The 17,521-nt window shown below is 39.8% G+C and overlaps 1 protein-coding gene across 1 annotated transcript in view; it reads right to left on the bottom strand.

Moving 5' to 3' along the window:
- BUB1 (BUB1 mitotic checkpoint serine/threonine kinase) overlaps positions 1 to 17,521 on the bottom strand; it is a 42,740-nt gene that overhangs the window by 16,195 nt on the left and 9,024 nt on the right. The window contains exons 7-16 of the mRNA XM_054728043.1: positions 15,552 to 15,604; positions 15,283 to 15,467; positions 11,543 to 11,694; positions 6,946 to 7,205; positions 5,395 to 5,453; positions 3,804 to 3,932; positions 3,599 to 3,709; positions 2,354 to 2,453; positions 1,296 to 1,377; positions 217 to 219 (exon numbers count right to left, since the gene is read on the bottom strand). Coding sequence (XP_054584018.1) covers positions 217 to 219; positions 1,296 to 1,377; positions 2,354 to 2,453; positions 3,599 to 3,709; positions 3,804 to 3,932; positions 5,395 to 5,453; positions 6,946 to 7,205; positions 11,543 to 11,694; positions 15,283 to 15,467; positions 15,552 to 15,604 — 1,134 coding nt within the window. The remainder of the gene's footprint in view (positions 1 to 216; positions 220 to 1,295; positions 1,378 to 2,353; positions 2,454 to 3,598; positions 3,710 to 3,803; positions 3,933 to 5,394; positions 5,454 to 6,945; positions 7,206 to 11,542; positions 11,695 to 15,282; positions 15,468 to 15,551; positions 15,605 to 17,521) is intronic.

Below are 17,521 nucleotides of genomic sequence, written 5' to 3'. Positions count from 1 at the left end.
CATTCCTTCTACCTGACTTGGAGTTCTTCTGTAAGGATGCTTTGTTCTTTCTCTGCCATTTTATTTATAGCAATATGAGTATTTTATTTCTTGGGTAAGAATTTAATACTACCCTATTATACTTATTTTCTTGCTTATGTTGTCCCAGGTTTGGCCACTGGCTGCTCAGGTTGGCTCCCATGTTCTTTTTCTGTGTTCCATCTTCTTTTTAAGAACTTCCTTACTTTCTGGCAATATAAGATATTCTAGGCTTGTTTATATTTTTCTAGCCCCAGCCCTAGAATCAGCTATTTCTCCAAGAACACAAAGGTCAATTTTAGAGTCTATGACAAAGGCAGAAACTGCTAAGTCAGAATCACCCTTGACCACAGCTCTTTAGTTGCCCATAAAAATGCCACCCCTGTTTTTTATATATACTGTGGTCTTCATAAATTCCACCATGTCTCTTCCAATAATGGCAGGAAAAGCTGGCTGATTGTTTTGTCAGCTGAAAACAGGATAAAGCAATTGGCCTATGCTTAAGGCCAGAATGTAAGGATAACTCATTGTGGGTTTTTTAGTCAAAACACACGTAGTTGAATAGTTCACTAAAATGCACCTATGAGATGATGCTACTATATTTGAAATTTAGCCCATTATTTGGGAAATTGTTAAGGTCAAAAAGTCCACCAGAAGCATTAGAAAGCTGGGTGATAATTAATTCAAAAGAATCCACTATGGGATGAAAACCATGACTCTGGGTTAAGCAGAGCTTCTTAGTACCTCTCTGACACATCACAACAGAGGGCAGCCTGGGGTAAATGAAGAGAAGTACAGCTTGGTAATACTCAGGGCTAGAGTGGAAGCTCAGTGTGGGCTGAACACAGAGCTGCTATAACAGAGAAATGCTTTGGGCCAACAAACAGGTGACACCTGTCTGCTGCCATACCTGACGATGGATCATTCCAATTTAACTTTTGCTAACAGTCCACTTGTAGGCCTCACTTCCCAGGTCTAGGAAACGTGTATTTCTCTACCCCACTCTTTACCCCTGTCCTCCTATATAGAGGGCAGGATCTTTGAGGGCAAGGACCACACCAGATTCTTTTTTCAGTTTCTATACCTATCACACTGTCTGGCACATACTAGATACTCAAATAATTGTAGAATAATGTACCCCAAAATTGCACTCTTCATATGACATATAATTTTTCAGCAGTTTTACATAAACTATCTAATTTATTAGTCACAACTATTTGGTAAAACGAAGAGGGAAAGTGGTCAGACCGTTTCACAGATGAGCAGAAATTACTTACCTTTGGTCTTGGAGAAACTCTGCTTACAGAGCGTTCTCCAAAAGTCCTGGCTCCTGTGGGTTTGTTTATAGGTTGTGGTAATCTAAGAAAAGATTTGTAAAATTATAAATAATAAAATATGCCAAGGAAATAAATGCTACTACCTGAGTGTTAGAAACATTCTCCAGTTATCCTATTTAACTAGTTAGTATTTAGATATATATTCCTTACTTTTGCAATAGTTGTAGCAAAACTGAGTGCAAACTGAATTAATGTGACTATGTAGGTAAGAGTAGAACTAGTTACCATATTTTCCGGCGTATAAGACGACTTTTTAACCCAGGAAAATCTTCTATACGCCCAGTCGTCTTATACGCCGGAAAATATGGCACTTCAGTGAGGGTGGAAAATACAAAAGTTTCTATTACACTGAGCTATAAGTTTTAGGAACAAAAAGAGTTAGTGGTGTGGCCACAGATCAGGGATGTCATGCATTTGATTTATTTCCAGTGCTTGGTCTAGCTATGGAATTTCTGAGAGCTGGTCAGGCCCTTTCTCCTTTCTGCCACAGTATAAATCACATCCATATTGTGGTATCTTTAATTCACACCGACACTTCTCTTTCCACGGTTTAAAATATTAATAGTGAAAATTCCTGAAGCTACCCTCTCTAAAGTAATTTCCCCTAGCCTTCAAACATATTATCTCTGCAGTATGAATCTGCATAAGCCACCTCCTTTTCTAACTGATCCTGCAAATATAAACAGAACATGTACAGATATCAGGATTGGTGAATTCATTCACATCCAATAAAAGTTCAAATCCACAGAACCCCTCAGTTCTCTGATAATTTACTACTATAAGCTTTTACTGTAGGTCTGCTTTCTTTTGACTCCTGCATAGCACTGAGAATATGGGGAAGGTTAGCAATAATCTGGTCATGTGGTGGAAAGATCATCAGTGGTGAGCTGGGACTGTCATGCAGATCACTTGATTGGCAGACCATTCTATTGCCACTTCACTGCCTTGAGACACAGTGGAATCTCCTACAAGGTGATTTTAACTAGGTGTTCCTTTACCCGTAATTTTCTTTGTTTCCATCTTCAAACACGGAAAAAGCAGATGGCAAAGAAGAGATAATATTATTGACTCCCCAAGTTCCAGAAGATCTTGCCTTTTCTGCAATATAGAAAAAACAGCATTTAATTATTACATTGGGGAGAAAACATTATTCTTTATGCTAAACTTCAACTCTAAATAAGAAAATGGAATAATAGCTCACAGAAAAGAAGTGATAGCAGCTTTTCAAATACTAGGTAATGCGGTATGTCACCATATATTGAGATAAAGTAACTTAATTATGGTCAGTGGTTCGCATTCAAGTTCTTACCACATAGAAAAACATGGTGTTCATCATTCTCCTAAAACTGTGGTCAGCAAACTGTGGCTTATGAGCCACATGTGGCTCTTTGGCCCCTTGAGTGTGGCTCTTCCACAAAATACCACGGCCTGGACGAGTCTATTTTGAAGAAGTGGCGTTAGACGAAATTTAAGTTTAAAAAATTTGGCTCTCAAAATAAATTTCAATTGTTGTACTGTTGATATTTGGCTCTGTTGACTAATGAGTTTGCCGACCACTGTCCTAAAACATTGTTATTGTCACCTGACTCACTTAACAAAGCTCTCGGCGGCTTTTTTTCCCCCATTTTGTTTAAGAAAGAATTAACCATCATAGCTTTATATTTCAGATCTTCCTGAATCTAACTGGATCTTAATATTGTTGGGTTTTTTTAATTTATGTTAAAGAGAGAAAGGGCGAGATAGAAAGAGAGAGGAAGTGAGGAAGACAGAGAGAGAGAGAGAGAGAGAGACATTGATTGTTTGCCTCCCACATGTGCCCCAATCAGGGATCAAACCCACAATCTGGCTGTGTGACCTGACCTTTTGGTGCACAGGACGATGCTCCAACCGAGCCATAATGGCCAGGGCTTAGTTTATCATGATCTCTCCCTGGCTTCCAGCAGGAATCCTGATTCCAGACAAATGCAGGATAGTTGCTGGCCTCCAGCAATCCACCCCTGCCATTCTACTACCAGGCAAGACTCGAGTCAGACTTCAAGTGCTCAGTCCTTTCCAGCTGTTTCTACCCAGGGGGATCTAGTCCTTCTTTGGCACTATTATTCTCGGATTTTTTAATTTCACACATTCTCTGCCCTTATGTGGCAAGCTAATCAAGGGTAGGGCCACTTCTTGTATAATCCTTGATATTCCTATGACAGCCATCTACAATGCTATGTACTTAGCAGTTTTAAACAAATTCTTACTTTGAAACTGAGCTTCAAATGCATCTTCATTTTGATCTAGAGATGGCCATTCATCTTTGTCATCAGAAACATCAGGAAGTGTAGGAGCCTGAAACATATTCATGATGAACCCTTAAAGGAGTAGAAAGAATAACTGTAAACAAGGCTGCAAAAACCTTTCATTAATCTGCTGTCAGAGGCTACACATTCCAACCAAAGGCTTTACCTAATGCTTCTTTTGTATGCACGGTGGGTGATGGCTGCGCTTTGGATGGTGTTGCCTGAACCATTCCCAGGGATGTGTTTGGAGTTGTGTGAAAAGAACTTGTGTTAACAACCTTGTGTGTTTCACACCCTATTAAAGGAACGGGGACAAGATGCAATATTAGTAGGGAAATCAAAATTATTTAAAAGGTATACAATATAAGAAACTTATTACATTAAAACATTTATTATTGTTGATAATTATCACTAAGGATTTCCATTACTAATGTACTTTCATTTTTATCCTATCTAACAAAATAATATGCAAATTGACCATCACTCCAACACACACGATGGCTGTCCCCATGAGGACACAAGATGGCCGCCACAAGATGGCCAGCAGGAGATGGCAGTTGGGAGGGGCCAGGCCTGCAGGGAAGAGCAGTTGGGGGGGACCCAGGCTTGCAGGGGAGGGCAGTTAGGGGAAAACAGGCTGGCAGGGAAGTAGTTAGACATCAATCAGGCTGGCATGGGAGTGGTTAGGGGGTGATCAGGCTGGAAGGCAGAAGCGATTAGGGGCAATCAGGAAGGCAGGCAGGGGAGCAATTGGGAGCCAGCAGTCCTGGATTGTGAGAGGGATCCCAGATTGGAGAGGGTGCAGGCTGGGCTGAGGGACACCCCCCGCCATGCACGAATTTCGTGCACCGGGCCTCTAGTCTTATTAATAATCCCATGAGGTAGGTAAGGCCCAGATCTCTCTCTCCCTCCTCCTCTGTTCACTCCAGCCACACCTACCCCCCCACCCCCCACCCGCCTTGCTTAGATACATCAGGGACATTCCCACCTGAGGGTCATTCTGCATGGGCCTGAAACAGGTTTTCTAAGCTAGCCACATGAGCAGCCCCCTCTTCCAGGCTTTGACCACTAAATATTACTTTCTTTTTGGACATCTTCCCAGGTCACTTCTATAGTTTTGATCCACCTCTCCAACAGCAATACTTCCTTTCCCCTCCACATAGGTGGGTTTTGTCCTTTCTGTTCATGACTACACCTAACTCTCTACTATAGTGCCAGGCCCCTAGAGAGTGCTCAGGAAGTCTGGGTTCAATGCAGGGGTCTCCAGCTGTTTTTGAGTAGCTCTGCTCCCAGAAAACTGTCATTGGAAAGGATGTCACAGTCACATGCGGGGGGTAGGGGGAGGAGTGAATGTCCAAGCTATGTGTTTTATTTTACTTATAAAACTTACATAACTTTAGTGCAAATGCCTCTAACAAAGTAATACCAAATAGAACTATAATACCCCTAATTAAACCTTTAATCACATTTCTTACCTCATGACATATTAAAGTTGACTCCTGTTTTAGATGAACTTGAGAAATTTACAGTAACAGTAAGGTTTTCACAAATCAAGTTTCCAAAAGATTCTAACTAGTAAGATGTGACTAACAAATCTATCTCTATTTGAAATGGTCCAGGACTCATCTAACCCCTATATTCTAATAGGAAAGCTAACACACAGCTTCATGAACCATGGCCACCACACAGACCTCTGAGCGACCTGGAGAAGTCTGGGAAACAGGTCAGAAGCAAAATGTATTGTAACTATACATTACCTTCTTTCATTTCTGCTCTGATCTGTGGCTTGAATTCCTGAGTAGTTCTAGTAACACATCTGGAAGAGAAAACTCTTAAGACACACTAACTCTCAAAAATAATAGTAAAAAAATGTCAGCAATTACAAACCTACTGGTAAAAAAAAAAAATTAAAAAATGGATAGAACTGCTTAGGTCTACAGTGTAAGTAAATAAAACGTTTGTTTTATTATTTTCCATTTCCTTTTGAGGAAAAGAATTCTTACAATTATAGGCCAGGTACTAATGTTTGCCTGACACAGTGATTATGTATTTTAATAGCATGCTAATCGTTCCTTCATGTGGTACTGCAGGATAATGACTCCCTAATTCAAATGTTCCCACTCATCACATAGGCTAACGGCTAACACACAGCTCTCCTGAGTCATGGTGAGGAAAAGCACTTCTGAGCTTTAGCTACATGGCCACCACTCGTCATGAGCCAGTTGACACAGTACATTGTTCTCCAGATTTTAATGATTATTAAGAAAGAAAAAATGGCACAAAAGACACTTATATCAGTTTTTTTTAAGTATAGTTGTGATAATAGATTTCATCCATTTAACACTGCTAAAATTTTCTTAACAGATCCTGTTAAGATATAAAGTAAAAAGTATAGCACTTTTAATTTTATCACATTGGTAGGGGCTGCTGGACAGGCATCATTTTTACAAGGCATGTCACTGCTGCTGTTCTATCATTTTATAGGTGCATAAATTAACTATGAAGACCTAATGGAATCATGACTACCATACAACAGTACCCTTCTTACATACATGGTAGAGTACCCAGGTCTGAATTATTATCTTAATGTGAGTGAGAAAGCATGATGATTTAAAATCTTATTTCCAGGGGAAATCATTGACAAAAGTTAATTGCAGACATTAAGGGAAAACAGTACTTAAGAACCATAATATGTGTTAAAGAGTTTAGCCCAAAGGGAGAATGTGAAATTAATTGTAGCTTTTATTTTTTCTAATAGATCAATAAAATGGTTATATGTTGGAAGAGAGAAACTGAAGATAAAAATATAAACAAAACAAGTGATATGATACTGTATTTTAGAAATCTAGAAAAATCCCTCAAAATTGGGGATACCTCTGCAGCAGTATATAGATATTGTGTAATGGATATTAATCTCAAACCACTCCTGGTGGGAAGACAGAAGGAAGATGAGAACATATGTTAAGAAACTGTTTGGACTGTAATAATCCCTATGTGTACTCAGTAAGAGGTAGTAAGCAAAGGCAGTTTCAGTTTATCAGATGTATATTCTTCTGTTATAAAAAGATTGTTGAGTTTCAGTGTAGTGAAAATTTTTAATTCAAGAGAGCAGTATGAAGTAAAACACATACTCTAAAAGAAGTATGAAAGAAGTTAAATCTGCAAGATTTGGGGCTAAAGTTTTGGGAACTTGGTTTACAAACAGGAACTAGCTGTCTTTTACATCTTGCTCCTGATTTTGTAAACTATGTAAGAAACTGAGAGACACCATTCACAGCACTGTCATCACTGGACCAACTCTGGCTCACCTGGTATCATTTCCGGCCACGGAAAACATGGAGTCTGTCCCTGGTTGGGCTGCCAAAGGAGCAGGAGGAGCTGCACTCTGGCTGATGGCTGGGGACACCAAAGCCGCAGTGACCGCATTGGCTTCAGGAGGAACAGCAGCAGGTGCCTGTCTGGGTTTCTCTCCCATGCCCTCTGAGGTCTGCTGAGTTATGGTTGGCAGAGATGGAGTGCTCAGTTCCTGCTGGGAGCCAACACTTGACCCCATGCATGCTGGATTAACCTGTCATGTTAAGCAAACAAAAGCAAAGCCATGAAGTCCAGAATCTTAGTAAGTAGGTGTTACGGCGTTTCAAACACTGGCATCTTTCTTCAGTAGATTCCTTTCTCCTTGAGGTATTCTGAAATGAACAGTCAACAAGAACACAAAGGACCATTCTACATGACAGATGGTTTTGCAGTTTAACCATAGACACAACTGGCACCTCAAACTTCAAACCACTGAAATAACTCCCCCTCTAGTTTTATTAGTGTTTAAGAACTGTCTTATTTCTCTTAACTTAATTTTGGGAAAAGACCAAGTCAATTTATCAAATACTCATAATAATGTTCCTTCCATCAAAATTTTACCTTTGGTAGCTATTTTCTCTTTAATGAATAGAAAACCTGAGTATAAACTACAATTATAACTGCCACACAAACAAGCATGGCTTACACAAGACGGACAACAAACTCTTCACTTAAAATCTTTGTTTTCCTATTCAATGTAGAGTGTAATTGTATACTCTTTTGTTAACAAATTTAAATAGAGAAGAATGAATTCCTCACCGTATAAAAATATTTTTACAAATTGTTAATACCAAATATCTAGGGCAAAAATAGTTATTTCACAGACAAAAGGACAAAATATAAGACGTTCATACTCACAGTTTCCGGTCTAGATGGCAGAGTAAGTAAATGGTGTTTGGTCTACTCCCATGACCACATCAAAATCACAACTAAATTATAGAACCACCCTAGAAAACCACCTGAGGACTAGGTGAATAGAAGTCTTATAACTAAGGACATAAAGAAACCATGCTGAGACAGGTAGGAGGGGCAGAGAGACACAAGGCAGGCAGTTCCAAATCCACGTGTGGCAGTTAAGAATCGGGGCAATAGCTCAGCTGCAGAAGTCCTCTCTGAGGTGTGAAGGGTCCTAGCATCACACCAGGCTCCTCATCCAAGAGCACTGTGCCAGGAAGTGAAAAATCGGAAGATTCCGTCTGGGTGAGACAGAGAGCTGTTATAGTCCCAGGCATCCTCTTAAAGGGTCTGAGCACAAACACTCACCCTAAACTTCAGAGAAGGGACAGCAGCTTGAAAAGTTCCAGGAACATACTTGGAGGAACTGAATGGTAAGGCTCAAGGTGAGGCCTAGAGGGGCAGCTATATCCCAGAAAGAAGTGCTAGCAGGAGCCATTGTTCCTTTGATGGCCCCAACCCCACACAGCCTACAGTTGGCACAGGTCAGGTCCATATATAGTCAAACCTCATTTCTCAAATGTCCTCTATCTTGAACAATTTGGTTCTTGACCAAGTTGTTCACCGAAAAATGTCTCGGTTATCAAACCAAACTTTGGTTTTTGAACTCACAACCCTTTCAAGCTGATACCTCAGCTTAAAAAAAAGTTTCTCTCAGGCAACAAAGAAGAGAATGTTTTTGTTGCTGGGGAAATCAAGGATTAGCACAATTGTAAAACATAAAGAGGCCATCAAGAGTGCTAATGTTGCTAAGGGTGTGAAAGAAACAATGATCACAGACAAAGAGGTAGAAAAACTGTTGTTGATTTGGATAAAGAAAAGCAGTTGGTTAGACAGTGACAGCATTTCAGAGGCAATGATATAGGAACAAGCAAAGATGCCCCATGCTGATATGAAAGACTCCTCTGGAATGAGTGCTGAAAGTGATTTAAGGCTAGTAGGGGGTGATTTGATAAATTTTAAAAAAGTGTTTATTTATAGTTTAAATAGTATATTAGATATGTACTATATATAAGAAAGGTTAAAACAGGGAATCATTTGGGGGTCTAGAATGGATTATTTCAATTTACATGATTTCTAATGGAAAAAAAAATGATTTGGTTTTCTAACAAATTGGTTCTTGAACAGCCTTCTGGAATGAATTGAGTTGGAGAATTGAGGTTCTACTCTAGAGCTATCCATTAACCTGGCTAACACAATTCTCACCCCACCCTGGTAATTCTCTAACCCTTGTCCCACTAGACTCACACACTGACTGAACCTCTTGTGGCCTCCGATTGCCCTGTTCCTCTTACTAATCGGCCCCCAGCCAAGCACTAGTGGTAGTGGCCTGGCTTCACAGCATAATCTCTCCCAGGTGTCTATATCCCCAGCAAAGACAGCTACCAATTGGAGATTACTTTGTAGCTCTTACCAGATGGCACTGGGCTGGACACAGGAAGCAGATTACCTTGTCCTGTACTGAAGACACACCCAAGAAGCTACAAAAAAACACACACCTGGTGGCCCGCTTCAGACCACACTAGACCACCAACCAATCAGTATCACAAATGACACACCCAAAGGGTGGACTGACAGGCACTGGAGCCGTGCTCCGTGGGGTCAGCCCCGGCAGAACAGCTTGTCCACTGTAGTATCATGGCCAGTTCTCACAGCCAATCAGCCTGAGGATCAGTCCCACCCACTGATGTGCCAACACACTCAGTTACAACAGGAGGGCACACAAATCTCCCACAAGGGACAACCCTGGAGCATCCGACTCAAGTGAACAGGGAGACTGTGCCACTGGGCCCCATAGAACCCCTACTACACAAGACCTCCCTGCTAAGATGTAAAGGCATAACAGATAGCCCGGCTGGCCTAGATGAGTGGCTGGCTGAACATTAACCTATGAACCAGGAGGTCACGGTTCGATTCCTGGTCAGAGTGTATGCTCCAGGTTATGGGCTTGGTCCCCAGTGTCGTAGCTGATCAATGATTCTCTCTCATCATTGGTGCTCTATCTCTCTCTCTCTCTCCCACTCCCTTCCTCTGAAATCAATAAAAATATATTTTAAAAAAAGACAAAAGATATATCTACTACATAGGAACAAACAGGGAGGCAGCCAAAATAAGGAGACAAAGAAACATGTCCCAAATGAAAGAATAGTACAAAACTCTGGAAAAAGAACTAAATAAAATGGAAGCAAGCAATCTATCAGATTCAGAGTTCAAAACACTGGTTATAATGGTGCTCAATGAACTTAGGAGAAGAACAGATGATCTCAGTGAGAACATCAACAGAGACAGGAAACATGAAATGGAAATAGAAAACATAAAAAAGAACCGTCAGAAATGAAAAATAACGAAAATGAAGCATACATTAGATGCAATCAATAGCAGATTAAATGAAGACAGGAATCAAATCAGCAATTTGGAAGACAAAGTAGTATAAAACACAATTAAAACAGCAAAAAAGAAAAAAAAAATTAAATGAAGATCGTTTAAAGGATTTAATAGAAGTACCAGAAGGAGAAGAGAGAGAGAAAGAACACAAAAGGCTGAAAACCTATTTGAAAAAATAATGATGGAACACTTTCCTTCCCTTTCCCTAGTGAAGGAAATAGACATACAAGTCCAAGAAGTACAGAGTGCCAATCAAGATGAACCCAAAGACACTCACACCAAAACACATCATAATCAAAATGCCAGAATTTAAAACCAAAAGAGAATCTTAAAAGCAGCCAACAAAAAGCAGTTATCTACAAAGGAGCTCCCATAACTCTCAGCTGATTTCTCAACAGGGGTGCAGTGCCTTCAAGGATGAGAAAATATGGTGACTTACCTCCCAGGACATCCTGAGCAACCAAATTATCACCCAAGTGTGAGGGTGGAATAAAGGTCTTTCATGTGTGAGATCTCAAAAAATTAACTCTCAGATATGCTTTTCTACAAAAAGCTCTTGGAGACTATGTGCCACCAAAATGGAGATAGATGTAAAGGAGCAACAGTGACAAGGGAATGAGAAAACAGGGATACAACATAGGAGAGGAGCAAGCGAAGGACACCTGCCCCAGGCCAGCCTAGAGGACCAAGACAGAGGCTATGGGGGATATGTGGCCAAGAAAAGTGAAACTAAGAATATATCTGATGCATTTGAACACAATGAACATTGGAACATAACTGAACAGTTTCTTTAGAGAGAGTGTGGGGATATAGAGGTGGTAAGTACCAAGAAAATATAGCAAAAAAAAGCCCAAGATAATTCTTTTAACAATTTCCTGGAACTATCCCAGGAAAAAAATTATGCAAAAAAGAAAATCCAAATAAATGAGAAAAAACAAAACATTCCAATAGAATCATAAATATATAAATACAGGGTGTAGAAAAAGTAAGTTTACAGTTGTGAGTACTCAAAATGCAGAGTTTATTCTTGTATTATTATTTATTATTATATTATTTTCCATATAGCATACTTTTGCCCCACACTGTACAGAAATATATAAACATGTACATGCATACTTAACATCAGAATTAATTAAAAATAGGGCCTACAAAGGAGCAAATAAAAAGGAGAAAATCAATGGCATGGCAAGCATCAGTAAAGAGCACACATACCTCAGGACTTTCCTGAAAAGCAGGAAGGTGCTCCTGGGATGTCTCTACTGCTTGATGCAACTTCTTATAAAGTTTATCCATTTTCTCTTTCAGTAGTTGTTCTTCAAAAGCATTTGCTTCTTTCATTTTCATATAATGTCTATCTTCATTTACTTTAGAAAAGATAAATGGTTTGAATGGAAAGTTTAAATTTAGGCCATAAAATTGCAATTATTTTACTAGTCTTTTCCATATATATTAGGTTATCAGCACTAAAACATATATTACATTTATTTTGCCAGCTATTTACTTAAATTAAGGTATAATTGACATATAACTATTAGTTTCAGGGAAAACAATATGATTCTATATTTGATAACAAGGTAGTAAGTAGTTAACATGTCACCTTACATGGTTACAAAAAATGTTTTTCCATGTGATCAGGACTTTTAAGATCTACTCTCTTAGCAACTTATAAATGTGCAAGTTTATTAACTATAGTCCCCATGCTGTACAATATACCCCATGACCTATTTATTTTATAACTGGAAGTTTGTACCATTTCACTCCCTTTACTCCTTTCACCCTAATCCCTGCCAATCACCAATCTGTTTGTATTTATGTGTTTTTTTAATTCCAAATAGAAGTGATATCATACAGTTTTGTCTTTCCCTGACTTACTTCACTTAGCATAATGCCCTCAAGGTCCAGCCATATTTTTACAAATGGCAAGATTACATTATTTTTCACAGATGAATAATATCCCAGGGTGTGTATGTATGTAGATGTATCAATCACAATTTCTTTATCCATTCTTGCATTGATGGACCCTTATCTTGGGTATTAGAAATAATGCTGCAATAAACATGGGGGTGCATATATCTTTTTGAGTGTTTTCATTTAGCCTAGTATTTTATATACTAACTTCGTATCTTGTAACTTTACTGATTTTTTAAATTAATTCTAACACTTCTTTGATGTTTTTCCATACACATCTCATGCTATCTGCAAATAGTGAAGTTTTACTTCTTCCTTTCCAATTTGGATGCCTTTTGTTTTTGATGTGTAATTGTTCTGTGTAGAACTTCCAATAACCATGTTGAATCAGAGTGGTGTAAGTGTGCATCCTTGTCTTGTTCCTGATCTTAAGAGGAAAGACTTTCAGCTTTTGTCACTGAATTTGGGGTTAGTAGTGGGGTTTATTATAGTGAGGTACATTCCCTTTATACCCACTTAGCTGAAAGTTTTTATCATAAATGGATGTTGAATTTCATTAAATGATTTTTCTGAATCTATTGAGATGATCAATGATTTTATCCTTTTGTTTAGTGACGTGTCATGTTCAATGATTTGAACCATCCCTGCATTGCTGGAATAAATCCCACCTGATCCAGGTGTATGGCCTTTTTAATGTATTCAGTTTGCTAGTATTTTGTTGAGGATTTTTGTATCTATGTTCATCAGGAGAATTGGCCTGTTATACTTTTTTGTGGTGTTCTTGTCTGGTTTTGGTATTAGAATCAAGCTGGCCTTATAATAATACTAGAGGCCCGGTGCACAAAATTCGTGCATGGGGGGGAGGTGACCCTCAGCCCAGCCTGCACCCTCTCCAATCTGGGATCCCTCTCACAATCCAGGACTGCTGGCTGCCAACTGCTCACCTGCCTGCCTTCCAGACTGCCCCTAACCACTTCTGCCTGCCAGCCTGATCACCCCCTAACCACTCCCCTGCCAGCCTGATTGATGTCTAACTGTTCCCCTGCCAGCCTGTTTGCCCCCAACTGCCCTCCTCTGCTGGCCTGGTCACCCCTAACTGCCCTCCCCTATTGGCCATCTTGTGTCCACACAGGGGCAGGATCTTTGACCACATGGGGGCAGCCATCTTGTGTGTTGGATTGATGGTCAATCTGCATATTACTCTTTTATTAGATAAGATAGAGGCCTGGTGCACGGGTGGGCGCCAGCTGGTTTGCCCTGAAGGGTGTCCCGGATCAGGGTGGGGGTTCCTTTGGGGCGTGGGGCGGCCTGGGCGAGGGGCCTCTGGTGGTTTGCAGGCTGGCCATGCCCTCTGGCTACCCAAGCTGAGGCCCTGGTATCTGGGGTATATTTACCTTATACAATTGAAACTTTGTAGCCTGGAGCGGAGCCAAGCCTTCTGCTTGCTCCGTGGTGGCAGCCATTTCTGTTGGGGTTAATTCACCTTCTATAATTGAAACTTTGTAGCCTGGAGTGCAGGCCTAGGCCGGCCAGGGCAGGTGGGAAGCGTGGCTTCCTCTGTCACCGGGGGCAACCCTAGCCTGCTCTCTCCAGCTCCATGGCTGCAGCCATTTTTCTTGGGATTTATCTTCTATAATTGAAACATTGTAGCCTTAAGTGGAGGCCTGGGCTGGCCAGGGTGTGCGGAAAGCTTGGCTTCCTCCATTGCTGGGGAAACCCAAGTCTCCCCCCTGCTCTCTCCATGGCCGCAGCTATCTTGGTTGGGTTAATTTGCATAATCGCTCCTGATTGGCTGGTGGGCATGGCTGGTGGGTGTATCGGAGTGATGGTTAATTCGCATATTACTCTTTTATTAGATAGGATGAGTTTGGAAGTGTTCCCTCTCTTCTATTTTTTGGAAGGGATTGAGAAGATTTGGTATTAACTGTTCTGTAAATGTTTGGTAAAATCCACCAGTATAGTTTGATAGAATTCACCTTTTAATTATCATTTTTATCTACCATCAGCATGGTTACTTTTATGATCAGGGCATGTAAATTATAAAATTTACATGTAGATCAACAATATTTGGTAATAACACAGTATGATACCAAATATTTCTAAAACAAACATGATTGTGGAAATCACATGAAAATGGAATCGTTTTTAAAATATTTAAATCTAAGAAGAAATAAAACTAAAGCTCTCTGAAGAGTCAGTATGTCAAGTACATTGTGGGTAATTCCACTTACAATGACTGGGTTACATAACCATGTCATACAAATCAAATCATCTGGCTAAGACTTTAGGTCACAACATGTGAAAGAAAAATGCATCTGTGCATGGCACAAAATGGGTCTTCCATGGGTGTTAACCCTTTGCACTCACTTGCTTTTTTCTCGATTCCTTTATTCTAATGCTAACCGTGTCGAGTGACACTCGACATCCGAGTGCAAAAGGTTAAATGACTATTCTTTCAGGTACTGATGAATGAGAAAAAAAGGAAGGCTAGCAGAGTGACTATAGTACAAATAACTGATTTTCCTCCGAGGTCTACATGATTACAGAAAAAAAAAAGTACAAATGTTGGGTGTTAACATTCAGTTTTCCCTGTGAGAAAACTTGGATGCCTCCACAGTCATAAGTAACATAGCACTTTATCAGAGGATTCCTTCTAAATGTCTTATTTGTATTAATTAGATCTTGAATAAATCTCAACTCCAATTCCTAACTTAATCCTTTGACAGTACAAATAACTGACCCAGTGATTTAGAGTTGCTATATATAGAAGTTCATCTATAAGGTAAATCAAGTTTTAAAATATCTATTTCACTAAAATCTAAAGCAACATTGGTATGAATATCTATATTAGTGCTGTTTCATCTCCAACCCCTTTGACAACAAGGCTATAACAATAACAATGAACAAAGATGTCTAGGCTTTTGATAGGATGAGCTGGAGACTTTGCAGATTCTTTTACCACATCAATTATCTGTTTAAATATGTTAGTTACTTGAAGTAAGGATTATTTTAGTGATATAAAAAAAAACTCAAAACTGCTGTACCCCACTGCTCATGCTTTCTCCGTTGATTGTACTTGTGGGCTCTCAGCTCTTCAAAGGAGAATTCTGACTCTCCACAAATGAGCTTCTCCTTGCAGTACATAACAACCTGCTGAATGTCAGTTCTGGCTGTCAGAGAGGGATGTGCAGAGTATTCTGATTTAGAAATCAAGACCACCCTTTGTTCCCTATAATGGGAAAAAACACATTATTTACAACACTATACAAAAGCAGCTCTTGATGAAAACTAAGGAATAAATTAATGTACTTACATATTCGACTCTTTATCACAAGCTGAAGATGTTAGTTTAGAAACTTCTGAACCCTAAAAAGACAAAATAAACAAAAAAAACCACTCACATACCTGAAAAGAAACCATCACACAAATTATTCCACAAAACAATATGAAAATGCTTAAAGGGCCTCTCCATGATCACATATTTATTTATGTTCTTTTAAGTTATAATTAACTAGGAGCCCAGCGCGCAATTTGAAATCACGCAGTGCCGTCCACCTTCAAGTTGCCGGTCCAGCCCTGCCTCCCTCTCCGGCCCTTGAAGCAGCCCCGGCCGCTGCTGATCAGGCCCTCCCCCAGCACAGGCCCACAGAGTCCCCTGCCGCCCTGCCCCCTTGCCCCCAACCTCTTCCTGTCCAGTTGACCAGTTACAGCATCCCGGTTAATTAGCTTATTTCTCATTTTATATATATAAAGATAATCTGAAACTAGAGTTTACATTACTGGTTGTAACTTCTACTAAAATGTCCAATAGAGAGTGATTTACAAATTCTCTACTTGGTAGTAGAGAAGGGCAGGCACTTATTCTCTTCAATCCAGTCTAGGAGCTGGACCACAGTGCCTAAGTGTCATAGGATTAACATTGCAAAATGCCACATTTTTAATCATTAAGATTTTCTTCTGGTACTATTTTATCCTTACAAGTTCCCAATGCTAGCATCTGTTCACTAAACAACTATTTACTGAATACCTCATACATGGCCTGTCCTGAGCCAGGTCCTGGGAATGTGACCATGAACAGGACCCATCACTGCCGTCTAAAAACTCAGTCTGGACAATAGGAAGCAACAAGGAGGCTGGCATGAATGTGTAGGATGTAAATTGGAAGTGTGAGTATCTATCAAAATTAGAAATTCATATTCTACTTCAAGAAATGTGTTACATTAAGAAAACATGCCATGTAAGGTAAGGTCAGAGCCATTTCCATTGGATATAGCTTAAAGGAGGCCCCAGAAAACTCTGAAAAAGCAGTTGTGCCAGGAAAGATGCTGGAAAAAAGGCTGAGCGAAGGAAAGATGAGCATTTTAAAAAATATATATTTTATTGATTTTTTTACAGAGAGGAAGGGAGATAGAAAGTTAGAAAAATAGATGAGAAACATGGATCAGCTGCTTCCTGCACACCCCCTACTGAGGATGTGCCCGCAACCAAGGTACATGCCCTTGACCGGAACCGAACCTGGGACCCTTTAATCTGCAGGCTGATGCTCTATCCACTGAGCCAAACCCGTTAGGGCAAGATGAGCATTTTTACACTTCAATGAGCCATTAGGGCAGAAGAGATCTTGACAGGGCAAAAATCTTGAGGAGTAAAGTCAAACTCAGGTGAAAAGCTGCCTTTTTCTATGGAGATGGCAGGGAAGGGTGCAGTTACATTTATGGGTTGATGGCAGATTACAGATGTCATTTGATGGCTTCTGCTGTTATCAATGAAATAGTATTTTTGCCAGCTCCTGAGGGAGAGGTTAGAGTCACGTCCCAAGTTCCAAATTTGAAGAGCATAAAAAGGGGTTTAAATTCATTATAATTTGACATTAGAGTGAAATGGGAAACAAGATATATATAAAATAAGAGATACATAAAATATAGAGTGCTTGAGAAACTGGAAATACAATTGCCTGAAGTAGTAGAGCCCAGGTTTGATGTTACAGATACCAATGTTTAAAGCTGAGGGTTTTTAAAAAAAAAATTTTTATTCACTGATTTTAGAGAGGGGGTGGGGAAGGAGAGAAACATGAATTTGTTATTCCACTTATTTATGCATCCATTGGTTGATTCTTCTATGTGGTCTGACCAGAGATCGAACCATAACCTTGACATATTGGGAGGACACTGTAACCAACTGAACTAACCAGCTAGGGCCTGAAGCTGAGGTGGTTTGATTTAAATTGATTTTAGAGAGGGAGAAAGGAAGAGAGAGAGAGTAAAAGTGAGAAAGAGAGAGAAA

The sequence above is a fragment of the Eptesicus fuscus genome, chromosome 16, assembly GCF_027574615.1.
Source record: "Eptesicus fuscus isolate TK198812 chromosome 16, DD_ASM_mEF_20220401, whole genome shotgun sequence".
Classification (NCBI taxonomy): Eukaryota; Metazoa; Chordata; class Mammalia; order Chiroptera; family Vespertilionidae; genus Eptesicus; species Eptesicus fuscus.
The sequence above is the reverse complement of the archived record's forward strand: the minus strand, read 5'-3'. Positions and strand labels throughout refer to the sequence as shown.